This window comes from Alternaria alternata (genome assembly GCF_001642055.1).
Source record: "Alternaria alternata strain SRC1lrK2f unplaced genomic scaffold CC77scaffold_18, whole genome shotgun sequence".
NCBI lineage: Eukaryota > Fungi > Ascomycota > Dothideomycetes > Pleosporales > Pleosporaceae > Alternaria > Alternaria alternata.
This window is the reverse complement of record NW_017306207.1, coordinates 558,523-570,998: the sequence shown is the minus strand read 5'-3', so window position 1 is coordinate 570,998 and position 12,476 is coordinate 558,523. Positions and strand designations below refer to the sequence as shown.

Sequence of the window (12,476 nt, the reverse complement as noted above, 5' to 3'; positions counted from 1 at the left end):
AGATCTGATCTTCATGCTTGCAGTCACTGCTCTGGTGAAAAGCAATGTCAGTACCGTGCGCTGAAAGAAGCATCTGAACAGACACCGACATTCGAAACGTTTGAGTATATAAGAATAAGCCTCCATGCCATCTTCTGGCTCATCAGCTCAACAACAACAACTCAGTCACTACTACAATACACTACTTTACTTTAATATTCTTACGATCATTCATATCGAACTTAATCAAACGCCAACATGAAGTTTCTCGCTCTCGTCATCGCCGCTCAGCTCGCTACCGCGCTGCCTCTAGCTAAGGAGGCCGCCTGCGATGGCTCTGATGGTAGGTGGCACTCATTCTCCTAGTCTTCTATGTTCAGCATATGGGACTGTTTTGCGCATAACAGACAAAAGCTTACGTTTCCAGTCCTTTGTCAACTCACCAATCCTGTCCAAGAGCAGGTTGACAACGCTCCGGTTCGCAGCCTCAACAGGCGCGACGAGATTGAGGACGCTCTTTCCGGCATCGACATGTCTGACATGCCTGAGAAGGGAGAGCCCATCCCTGCTCGCCCAAGCAAGCGCGACACCGTCACTCCTTCTGCTGAAGATGTCTCCGAAGCCGCCCCAGACGTGTATCAGGAGACATACAACATGAAGCCCGAGGTGACAGAGGTGACCGAGGAGTCCTACGACGATGTTCTCCCTGAACTGTCAGACAGTCTGAGCAAGAGGGGTCTTTTCGACGACCTAAGCCTTGACAAGACTCTCCCTGAGTTCGAGGACTCTTACGAGGAGACCGTGCCTGAGGTCACCAGCGCTGCCTACGAGGGTGTGCCTGAGGTCACCAGCGCCGCTTACCAGGCCATGCCTACACCTGCTGAGGCCGCCTACGGTGCTCTTCCCACCCCCGCTGATGTGTACGAGGCTGCTCCCACTCCCAGCGAGGTCTACAACGTTGCTCCCGTCAAGCCCAGCAACGTCTACGTCCCTACTCCCACCAAGGAACCTACCTACGAGGCTCTTCCCACTCCTGTCAAGGACACCTACGAGGCTGCCCCCGTTGAGGACTCCTACGACTCCCTCGGCGACTCCCTCGACTTGGACCTGGGTTTCCGCAAGAACTAGATCAATCTGGTCAGCTATGCCGGTGTGTGATGCGAGCATCACCATGCGAGACCGAATACAGCAGTTGCGTTTGTCTGCCTGTATCTAGTCCCAGCCAATACGGCGCCTTTCCGTTTGTCTATAGCTCATTAGAGCGACTTTTACCACTCGATCTGGCTGTTCAGTCCGAGTGTACCTGTACTTTTAGTTTAGTATCACCTATCGAAAATGGCAATTATTTATATGCTTTTAGGCATGACCTACCACAAGATCTTCCGAAATTCCACATTTTCATACAAGTCTTGTATCATATCAAACATAACTCTTACCAGGTAAAGAAGAATTCCATCAGCATTGCGGTACTCACAGTGCAGTATGGCAGTCAGAAGTAACGCTATAGCATCGAATACATACATCTTCTCACTCGCATCTGATGCAATTTGCTACTCCGAATTTTGTCGTTTGGCCCTAACGTGACATGGCAAGGCAAACCACACGTATGCCACAAGATGACAGCTCTTCATACTCTACACGGCCACCGACCCAGGGCCAAAGGTCTTTGCGCGCGTCTGCTTTCGAGCCTGCAGTGAGCATTGCGTTATCCCACGTGGTCTAACGTGAGATCAGCACTCAGACCCCAGCCGACCTGAACCCTGGCTACGCCCGTGATCTAAGCGTTCGTCTACGTCAGGTCGGAATGATCAGATGCGTCGAACGGCTGACCCGTCTTCATGAACATGGATGTTGAGTTGAGTTTGGCATCCTGCTGAGAAGACCCACCGGTTGCGTCGATCAGCTCTGGGTTATCTGATGAACGGATGATATGTAGGCAAAACCCGTGCAGTCGGGCGTGATTCACACCCTACCTAGTCTGGCGCATCGCCTTCCTCCGAATACTTTTTCGTCCTGAATTCTAAGTCCTAGTAAACGCAGCCTATTCCTGTTGCACACCGAACGTATAAGCAACATGCACGTTCTCGTGGTGCGGACATATGAAACGTTGGCAAGGCAAATATGCGGCGCAGTCGCAACGTCTCGACAATAGTTGTTGGCAAGCCTTCAAAGAACACTTCCAGGTGCCTGGAGTTGGCTTCGGGTAGTCGTTATGGGAGCATGTGACTTCGTGGCCAGGACTGATCGCCTGAACATCTGGTGTGACGCGGGTCCTCAGTGTCGGGACAACTGCTGGTCATCTGTCAGGGCCCCAGGATACCCACAGCTCATTCCGCATCGTTCCGACTGATGCGCGCGACTTGCTGAGATCATAGTCCATAGTAGATAAGCTTAGCTGATGCCTATATCGCATCGGCGACCGCGGATGTTGTAGCTCCTTGGCAAGAATTAGGCAGTTGTAAAGGCCGGGGCCAAAGGTGGCTGCGCCCTGTAATGTGGCGGAGCTCGCATAACTTGACATATTAGGAACGAAACAGGTCGGAAAGAGATGTTTAGAAGGATTCGCATATGTGGAGGCGAGGTTTAGTGTGTTACAGATGCATTGCGTTACATATAGTGCGGTTGATAGAGTAAGGAAAATGGGAAATCTTTGGAGTCCACAACAAATGGAGAAAATAACAAGGCAGACACCGAATCTTGAAGGCGTGGAAAGCAAAAGTGCCTGCGGTTGAGCAGCCGTACGAAGCTGAAGTGATGTGGCCCTTTCTCGAAAGAGACATGGTCTTGGAGCTTTGAAAGATAGCGAACGATTAAAGGTGGGTAGCGGAGAAATTATTGGGTATAGAGGAACATGAGAAAACGCCAGTGTAATGCAGAGCTGACCATGCTGGATTTGACAAGGGTTCGCGATCAAGTTGTTTGCGTGAGGCATCGCCCGACTGCTCGCCATTATCCTATACATGCTTGTTGACGATGAATCCGAAAATATGGTGAACGCCGCCTCCCCGGGGTATTATGCGTCCTGTGTCCAAATGCCGAAATCGCCGTATTCAACGCCAAACCAGATACCATATGATGTTAAGAAAATTGGGAACAAAACTGTAAACTTGAGAAGATGTGCGAGATGCGCGAGGCGGATCTAGCGATAAGTGGTGTGGAGGAGGATTGGTGCAACACCCGATCGGGTTAGGCGGTCATGGATCATGCGGACATTGGCTGATCACCCGACGCTGATCAACGCCCATAACGCGTAGTCGTATCTGTGGCCCTGTGGACATTCTCTCCGAATCCTTCTTTTCCTACACCCTCGTCGTGTCTTCACCGTATTGATGGTAGGTATGGGTTGCGGATATGTGGCTGAGGTTGGGCGTCGCGTTCTGCCGTGGCATTTGCAGCGAATGGGGGATGGGCCGCACCTCCGTCGCAGCCGAAGCACTTAGATACCCATAGTCCCAGGACCCTCGCCCCTCATGAGACATCGTTGAGGGGTATTGTGACATCTGATGAATGGAAGTGCTCCACAGAGTCATGCTCTGTCCTGGAGGTGTCCTCTGAGAGACCGGTATGCCCTGTCCTGCTGATCCTTCGAGCCCTGCTGCCACCTTCTGGTGGGGCGATAGGCTAGAAGAGGCCAGGTTACGCGTGTAGGCCGTTGAAGCAGTGGACGTGGGTACTGATTGTGGTGACGCGTTTCGATGGGCGCTCAATGTTGCCTGTGGGGTGGCGCTTGGAGCGTACGAGGAGGTTGTGGAAAGTGGGAGATGCCCAGCACTGGCCGTTGAGGCATAGCTAGCAGACTGGTTTTGTTAGCTTTTTGTTGCACAGAAAGTCGCAAGAGAACGTACATATTTGCTGATGATCTTCTTTAGTGCATGCGCGAGTATCTTCCAGGGAAATACTTTGACGTCTTTCTCGATATTGCGAGGTTTGGGATGGGGAAAGCCCATGATAACCTTGAAGAATCCTTCGCTATCTGGTCTTGCCTTCGAAACGGTGAGAGGGCGAAAACCCTCGAGGTTGCGACGTATGCGATTTTTCTCCTCGACGGTAAAGCGTACGTTCACGAGTTGCTCCAGAAGATATATCGTGTCTACACTTGTGATGAAGCACTCGTCCTTTTCTTCCCACCAGATACAGCTGACACAGATACGACGTGCATCCCGACCTTCTCCTGGAGTAGGCTCGAAGGAAGTCGTTATGGTGCTGCCATTTTGCGATCGTTCGAACCCAACAAGCCGCCTTTTGGCCTCCAACTCTTCCTGCGACCAATCGTCTGCCATCTTGTCAAGATCTCCGTCTATCTTTAGCACCGCCTTGCTCTGACTCATAGCATACGGATTGAAAGGCCGGACCGAAGAAGTGCTCCCACTCGCCTGCGCAAGATGTGTGGCTCGGACGAGGACTGGTGTAGAAATAGTGGACGGTGAAGGCAAGACGGGGGCTGTGTGGTTTCGACCAGTACTGGCGAGGGAGTTATAGGGAGCATATGAATGCAGCATTGGCGACATCTGCGGAAGCTCGTATTCACCATGGCTCATGCCCATGCCTGAGGGTACTGCGTAAAGGCCTTTCTGCGACAGTTGCGAACCGTAGTTTGCTGGCTTTGCTAGGTTGTACCTGCTACTCTGTGCGTACGAACTGGCCAGCGCAGACTGGGTCGCCAGCGGTGACATGTGTGCAGCAGAGTACGCTCCAGACATAGCGCGTGGCTTCGCAAACGTTCGCTTTGCAGCGTTACCGTCGGAAAATTCTCGACCATTGCCAAACTCGGGGGAGTACTTTCGTTTTCTTGAGAAATCCGGCGATGATTGATATGCGAGGTTTGGCGACATGTCGGTATAGGTGAACTTTCCCGCGTTCGTTTGCGATCGTAGGTTACCCATCTTATCTTCCATCTGCAGTTTCAACATCATGGTTGGATCGAATGTGTTGGTCAGTGGGAAAGGGGGCACTTCGACGTTCAGTACGTAGTTGTACCACGATTCGTCGTCTTCGTAGTCGACTTTTTGAAGTGCACCAACGCACTTCTTTTGGCCAAACATGAGTATGAAGGTATGTTGGTTCGCATCAAGGTCGTAATTCGTCCGGAGTTGCAACGTTACCAGAGATCCAGCTGTACCTTGCGCAGGTGTAATCGGTTCGGTGATTTCCGTTTCAGTATCTGCAAGTGAGGCGGGATGACGAGCTATTGCATCGATAAATGCTGGATTGGATTGAACGTCTCCTATGCCGCGTGACTCGTACGTCGAGCTAGGGATGTAGGGCACCTCTGCACTCGTGGACTCATGGCCTAGTAGCGCGGGCGCATCCGTGTAATGCGAGGCGAATGCGGGCTGCGCAATGCCTGGGTAGCTCGCAACCTGATTTGATCTGGTGGCTTCGGCATCTGGGACGTAGGTGGTCAGTCAAACATGCTAATCGATCTCACGTGGGCCAGTGCCGGGTTCAGCCGACCCAGCTTGGGCAGGTGCGCTTCCAAACTCGTCAGATGAGCCGCGAACCACTTACCATATACATATTCATGGTTCTTGCCGTATCCAGACATTGACAATATTGCTATGGCTCTTGCGGCTGGGACGGCCTGAAGTCCACTGCCAAGGCTTGAACTGCGCAACCCTGAAAACAGGTCCTGGCGCAGATAGCGAAAGGCGCGTGGTTGATCTAGGAGGACACTATGTAGACGTTAGCAGGCAGCCTCGCGTGGGGGGTTAGAGGGCAGGCAGCAATGGAGGGGTTCAGGACTGGGTGTACTGACACGCCTCGAGGAACTGTCACATAGGGCATGGTCTACGCACCTGATATTCTGATAAGATAGAACAGGTCAGTTGGATAGTGACGAGCTTGTCAAGGTAATGCCGGCGAGGTGGCTGTCCCGTCTCGTTGGCAGCCAAACGATGATGGGATGTAACCGAAACCGTGGGGCAACGGTCCGCGTCCTTCCCAGTAATACAGAGACAATAGGTCCTTGTTGCAGGCAGATGTTGCGACAAGTAGGTTCGATAAATTGCTGCAGATGTAATGCCAGCTAGACTTGGAGACAGTCCTGAACGGCCTTGTGACCAGCGAAGCCAACAAAAGTAGCCTGCTTAGAGACAAACGATCGGGATGTTCAAGAGTCCGATTCATACGGGAAGCACAGCGGTTTTGAGTCTGTGTCAAGACCGGAAGACTCAGGTCTTCGCCCGCTGCAACTCAGACAATCAAAGCTCGCTGCCGGGGAAACAGGGAACGGGACTTGTTGCTCTCGCAATTGGAGACTGATTCAGAGCAGATGCCAGGTGCTGAGATGAGTGTGAGTGAATTGATACGGAAAGCTGCATAAATCGACCTGCATTTTGATGTGACTGGCGAGTTGACTTACATTTAGGACAAAGGAGTAGAGAGACATGTACCAAGGGCTGACCAATATGCATGAGGCTCGGCAGCCTTGCCGTGCGGACAGTATATAGACTTGCGGGACCACGGAGCTATGACTGTGGAGATAGGCAACAGTTAATACCAGGTAGAGCTGATGTACGGATCGAGCGACGAATCAATCCAAGGTTGTGGAAAAGGTACGGGATTGGTCCAACGTCGATGGCGGAGCATAGACGCAGCTGCAAGGAATAGCGAGTGAGTACAGCGAGCTCCTGGGGGCTGGGACGGCTCTTGGTGATGACCGATCCCGTCAAACTGGTAGACTAACGGGCCTGTCGATGGTGAGGCACGCCCTCAAAGGCTAGCACTATGACCGTTGAGCACCACGTCGCGCAAAGCTTGACAGTCCCTATGTTTGCATACAGGGATGCAGGCGGTAGTGGAGAGCAGGCGGCTGAAGCCTGTGCACTGAGGCTCTTGCGGGTGGCCTCAGATGGCGCAGCACTGCGAAGTGGCAGTAAGCTGAGCTCCACTGCGAGTGATGATATGCTCTGGACTGTGATGGTCGCGCGCAGTGGGTCGATCGACACCGCACCAGAATGTAATCCCAAAACGGAAGATGTTCGAATGCTAGAGAGATGGATGGTCTTGGCCAGTACCTGAGATGTGGAGTGGGGTTCTAAGACCTCTGCAATAGCAGGAGGCGCGGATGCGGAGAACCAGGGTCAAAGCCCTCAAACACTACCCGTGAGGCGTCGAAATGTGGAGAAATTGTGATTATCTAGAATCTCGAACAAGGGATGCAAAGGCGAGCAGTGAGAAGGAGATATGGGAGGGAGATCGGGGTGCTGAATATGGTGAGGTTGACGTATGAGCCGGGCGTAGCAGCATGATTCGCGGGTGCCCAGCGCGGCGGTGACATTAACGATGATATACATGCAGCCCAGCATTCCAGTGAGCATCAGCAGCAAGTCTACGGCCCTTAATGCGGACAGCTGTCAGGGCGAGCTATGAGCCTCACAAGTCTGGGAGATTGGCTGTAGGGCTCAGTGGACAACGAGTGGCCGCAATGACGGCAGATGGCTGTCCATGGCGGCCAATGCATGGCAAGGCTCAGCATGGCCCCATATGAGCGTTGTGGTGATGGCATAGTGGCAGGAAGGGAGGGCATTTGTTGGAGTGTGGTGAGCAATGCGCTTCGCTGCCAGCGGTCAAGCGAAGATGCATCTATTCCTGGTGTGGCTTGCAGAACCTTAAATCGCCAACATCCCTGTCCATCTTGTGCCTCGCCGGGCAGCCACTCTAAACCGCCGCCGCCAGGCACCGCACCGCACCTCAACGCTGCCCACGCCCATGCCTCACATTGCGATGCAACTGCTGCTTGCCCGACGGCGATGCGCCGGCGAAGGGAATCGCTCTTGTCCTACGCAGGCGCTTTGCTGCGCTCATTGTTGTTGTTGTCGACAATACCGTGGCAGCGTCGTCTGGCTGACCTTCTCATGCGCCATCGCTCTTGCCTCGGTCGGCGCGTCGCAGCTGCCTCGCTTTGTTTGCTTCCCGCCGCATCGGGAGAGAAGCAACGACTCCCGCCCGTCGCTCCTTCCGCGAGATGAGGCTGACTTGACCATCACTAGTCCCATGCTTCTGACGTCTTCCAATGCCACGGCCTCCCCGATTGTCAGAATATCCCGATCCAAAGTAGCTGATCGTCTTGCAGCTACGCGCTCTGGTGCCATGAGCATCGTCGCTACAGACACGTCCCTCATCGCCAACGCGACAAACGAACGCGACCACTTCCAACAGCCTTCCTTGCTCGTTCAAACAATGCCATGTTAGCAGAACATGGTCAGTGTGGCCTCGTAGTATTCTTAGAAAGCTGATGCCGTGTGACCAGCCGCGCTTGCCCCGAACGAGTGCCTAGCGGAACTCTGGTGGCTGTGTGTAAGCAGCCAGAAGGGGAGCATTAGCATCAGCGCTTCCGCCAAAATACCCCCCATCAAGCAGGTGTGCCGTCTCTAACATCATCCTTTGTTCACGTCGTTTATCCAGGACCGCAATGCGAAGGCCAGGTGTTCTCTGCAGGGGGCCGCACTCCTCGCACCACGCGTCGGAGGGTACCAGGCCAGGACCCTGCTTCGTGCTGCCGTTGCCTCCAAAGTACAGAGACCTTTCTGGTCTTGGTCTGCATTAGTCGTCTTACGATATCCTCACCTACTGAAAGTTTCTCATCTCTATAATCCCCCAGGTTCACAGCTTTAAGCGCTCATCTCTTCGCTTCCACCACACCTACTGCTTACAATGTCAGCTCAGTGATGCAGAGCTGCCGGCCTCGCTCGGGCGAGCCGACTAGCACATCAGAGGATAATGTAAGACGGCCGCAAATAACCATGGATTGGGTGTCGCGCCGCGGACGCTGAGTTCTCGAATTATGCCCTCCCGCAGTTTGCCCGATCACGGTCGTGATCTCCCGAAATGGATCAATGTGCACACTACGACGCGACGCGTTTGCCTTCACTATGGCTTGGAGACTAATCTATCTGGTATTCCCAACCTACGACGCCATGCTTTGCGCCGTTTGTCAACTAGAGCTGTGTACGGGCGATTTGGAATCACCTCTCTAACCATTCCAGGAGGTGAGAAACGTATCGTGGCTTGAACACACTGTTACGGCTAAAACACTGTCTTCCCACGAGGATGTTTGCCATGGAGTCGGGTCTTTGCCTTGGCCACCTGAAACGCGCTTCCGCATCTTCGTGGTACACCACTAAGGGTATGCAGTCAGCCGCCTCGTGAAAGTGGACCCAATCATACAGAGACCGCTGCGAAATCTCAACACGCCTTTCATGGTTCTTGCATGCACATAGGTTGCGCATGTCCTCGAGGTAGAGCTTTGCCGGTCTTTGGTCGCAACGAAGGCCAGCTTGTGCGACCCTACAACGGTCCTCGTACGCGAGCAGACCTCGGGCTGTTAACAATGGGCTTGGTTCCACGACCCGAGCACGAGTACCCTCCGTTGTTACATACACTACACCATAACAGATGCCACCCGCTTTGGCCAGCCCCTATGCGTCTTACCCCGCGGACTCTTGGGCCGGCCTCCTGCGCAAGCGCATCAATCTTTCTATATCGTAGGCACTTTTACTGCCATGCTTTCACCGTTTATCACACATCTACTCGTCGAGCAAATGGATAAGGGGTCTCTCCACGGACCTGCCGACTGCCAATGGTCAGTCATCGTTACCTATACCCGGATGGTCGGTACCGAGCCAACATGGAACGTATGCAGCTATCCAACATGAGCATGGCTGCAGTGACCCACGATAGGATTACTTTGTGTACGCAGGCGCGGACAGAGACCCGATAGCCGTGACGCAATCTATTCGCAGCACAAGCTCTGTCTTCGTCCTGACTGTCGGATACTTCCTACTATCCATTGCACTGGCTTAACACGTATCGCCACGCCGAGCGGCAGAGACCCGAGTACCAGGTCGCTGCATCGAAAGTCCAGATGTGGGGGAAACTCAGCTCTGATCATGCACCTACACGAGTAGCTCGCATCGCACCACCAATGGTTTAGTCACCACAAGACCACCGACAACAACGCAAAGTGTGTCGCACTTTAAGGGCGCATTGTCTCCCTACGATTTCGGCCGAGCGTGCCGCGGACTCTACACGCGTTGTGATTGCATCCCCCATCGTGAGACATCTCTTTACCTCAGTGGCTGGTGTGCCACATCTTCAACGGATTTGTCTCAGACCTCCCGTCGCCTTATTTTGAACTTTAGCCATGAAATGAGGTGCATGATCTCTCTGGCGTCTGGAGAAAGCTGTCAGTGGCATCTTACAGCAAAAGATCGTCACGTACGCCCATTGTCCCCGCTTGATGCTGACGTTACAAACGACAGGACAAGGAGTGACCTCTTGTCAAGACCACCACAATGCTGGAATATAAGATAATACCTTACCACTCCTTCCACATACGACCATAGGACACTGAAAATTAGGCTTCCCGTCCGCTCAGCCATATACAAGCAGTGTACCGGCGGATTAGTAGTTAGGTGGGTGACCACTAGCGAATCCCCGCTGTTGTATGTTTTTTGCATCTCATCGATAACTGATGAGATCTTTTTGCCTTTACGTGGGGACCGCGAGTGACGTGCTTCGTTTGTAATGAATGGTTGATTCAGCTACAGCAAGAGATCTTTGGTGATATGACTGGTTGGTTGCCACCACGTCACTGCACGAATTTCTTGAATCCATGTTGAAGCCATCGTAGTTTGAAAGATTAAAGGCTAGACCGGGCGCGTTCTGCGGCGTGCGACCAAAGCGTGCCGCCGACCATGATTTTGTTCACAGTTTCGAGCTGTCGATCAAGCTGCAATGTTTGTCTGTGAGTGTCATATACTGCCTTGTGAAACCCGGGTTTACATAACGATCGAACGAGAAGGAGGCACACTTGTGTACAATCGTTACAGAGACGAAGAGGTAAGCTTTTCCCGGCCGTTCTAAAGCGTAACTTACTCGTTGGGCAGATCTGGGCGCAAGCTCATAAGAATCACGAAGACTGTGCTGGTTGCGGAAGTCCTCGGAGAGTATTTATCTTAAGTAAAATGATTTAGGCAAATTGTATCTATAATCCAATCGTTGCGCATCTGTGATCCTATGTCCTAATGCCAGTGTATGAGGAATGAGCTCTTCGTGCGCGTATCCCCTCATCGTCCGTATTAGTTAGATTGCTACCTTAGCACCCCTATACCTTTAGGTATCGGGCACTTATGACCGCTTGCTGAAGCCTGGAACATGTTGCATAATTAAGGTAAAACGCTGTAAGACGCAGGGAAAGGTGGCAGGAAATAGTCCGAAAACGTGGGGATTGAGGGTGCGGGAAGCAGTCCCGTTGCTATGCAACTGCGGCTTCATGCCAGGCCCTTTGCACGCGAATCGGGAGCCACAGTTGTTTAGTTGTTGGCCATTCAGCACTACTGCGGCGTTGTGAACTGGAATCCGATGTTCAATTTGATCAAGCGTTTACCCCGTAGGCATCGGGGGCTTATGTTTGGTATGATAACAGTTGTGTTGTTTTAATTAAGGGGTTGTAGAGGAGTATCATACCATACTAATTGATGCTTGGTTCTTACTGCTGTTCCTTCAAATACATGTCATCTGAGTAGCCAGATTAGCAGCCCAATTCGCCTTGACTGGCAACCACTAAGGTCGCTTTTACTTTTCTTTAACGTCAGTAAAATGCAGAGTTCCGATGAAGTGTGCGTAGGTAGTATTGACTCCGTATCCGGGGTTCCCGCACTTTTGATTGTCAACACAGAAAGAACAGACGGAGGAAGAAGTTGGTTGGTTGATACGTCTATCGTAATGAGCGAATGTATGTCCTCCTGTTACAAAAGCAGTGATAAGTAACGCAATGACGACCAGGCATAGGAACTAATGATAGTAAAGACCGATCCAGCACGACAATCACAAAGAAAAGCGACCAGGAAAAGAGAGAGGTGTCGAAAGGTCCAAGTGAGCAGCTATCTCCACGAACCTACACTAGCCAGCTGCTCCTCAAGCTTAGGCATTATTGTAGCATCTGAAACTCCCAAAATTCTCCCTCACAGCTGTGCAAGCGAAAGATCCCGACCCCTGACCCATCGATTGAATCTAACAGATCAATCCAATCAGTGACAATTTACACCAAAAAAATGGCCAGGTTCTCATACCTCTCCATATCCATCACAGTTCTCATTATTGAACAGTGCGCAAGTAGTCTTGGGTCCAGATTTTGGGCCGGAAAGACAGAAGGCGCGGATTTGAGAGCCGTCCACGGTGTAACAATCTGAGGTCCCGGACCACGTGTGCTCGTCGACTGCGTTGCATCCGCAGTCTCCACACTTGTAGGTGCCGACGCCTCCGCCGGCTGAGACTTGGTTGAGGGATAGACCGAGGATGGTCGCGAGGAGGAGTTTGAAGTGCATCTTTGGAGATGAGAAGCGTGAGGTAGTGTGAAAGGCGTAGGGATGTGGTTGTGGTTGTTGGAGAAGATGGAGAGCTATTGGGTGTTTATATACTGCTCCATCAGAGCCAGATAGTTAATTGTTTTTACGTTTGGTGCTCTTCTGAATTGAGCACAACCACTATCTATT

At 52.3% G+C, this 12,476-nt stretch overlaps 3 protein-coding genes across 3 annotated transcripts; 1 reads left to right on the top strand and 2 right to left on the bottom strand.

Annotated features, from left to right (window-relative positions):
- Positions 1-237: 237 nt before the first annotated feature.
- CC77DRAFT_1064225 (hypothetical protein) lies at positions 238-1,107 on the top strand (the record flags this gene model as incomplete). Its single annotated transcript, XM_018528700.1, has 2 exons — positions 238-322; positions 407-1,107. The coding sequence occupies 2 exons, from the start codon at positions 238-240 to the stop codon at positions 1,105-1,107; spliced, it is 786 nt and encodes a 261-aa protein (XP_018383029.1).
- Positions 1,108-3,615: 2,508 nt separating this feature from the next.
- On the bottom strand, positions 3,616-5,524 carry CC77DRAFT_941905 (transcriptional regulator medusa; the record flags this gene model as incomplete). The annotated part of the gene is made up of 3 exons (XM_018534827.1): positions 3,616-3,768; positions 3,825-5,365; positions 5,488-5,524. The coding sequence occupies 3 exons, from the start codon at positions 5,522-5,524 to the stop codon at positions 3,616-3,618; spliced, it is 1,731 nt and encodes a 576-aa protein (XP_018383028.1).
- A 6,326-nt stretch (positions 5,525-11,850) lies between these two features.
- On the bottom strand, positions 11,851-12,348 carry CC77DRAFT_1052569 (hypothetical protein). The gene is made up of 2 exons (XM_018527704.1): positions 12,054-12,348; positions 11,851-11,994 (listed from the first exon to the last, which is right to left on the bottom strand). Exons 1-2 carry the CDS (start codon positions 12,306-12,308, stop codon positions 11,905-11,907), a joined length of 345 nt encoding a protein of 114 aa, XP_018383027.1. The 5' UTR covers positions 12,309-12,348; the 3' UTR covers positions 11,851-11,904.
- Between the last annotated feature and the right edge of the window lie 128 nt (positions 12,349-12,476).

Bases quoted from the DNA above. Each gene is read 5' to 3' on its own strand.
- CC77DRAFT_1052569 (XM_018527704.1), bottom strand. From the start codon at position 12,308: ATGCACTTCAAACTCCTCCTCGCGACCATCCTCGGTCTATCCCTCAAC. The intron at 11,995-12,053 runs GTATGAGAACCT...TTGATCTGTTAG, and splicing joins ACTGTGATGGATATGGAGAG to ATTCAATCGATGGGTCAGGG.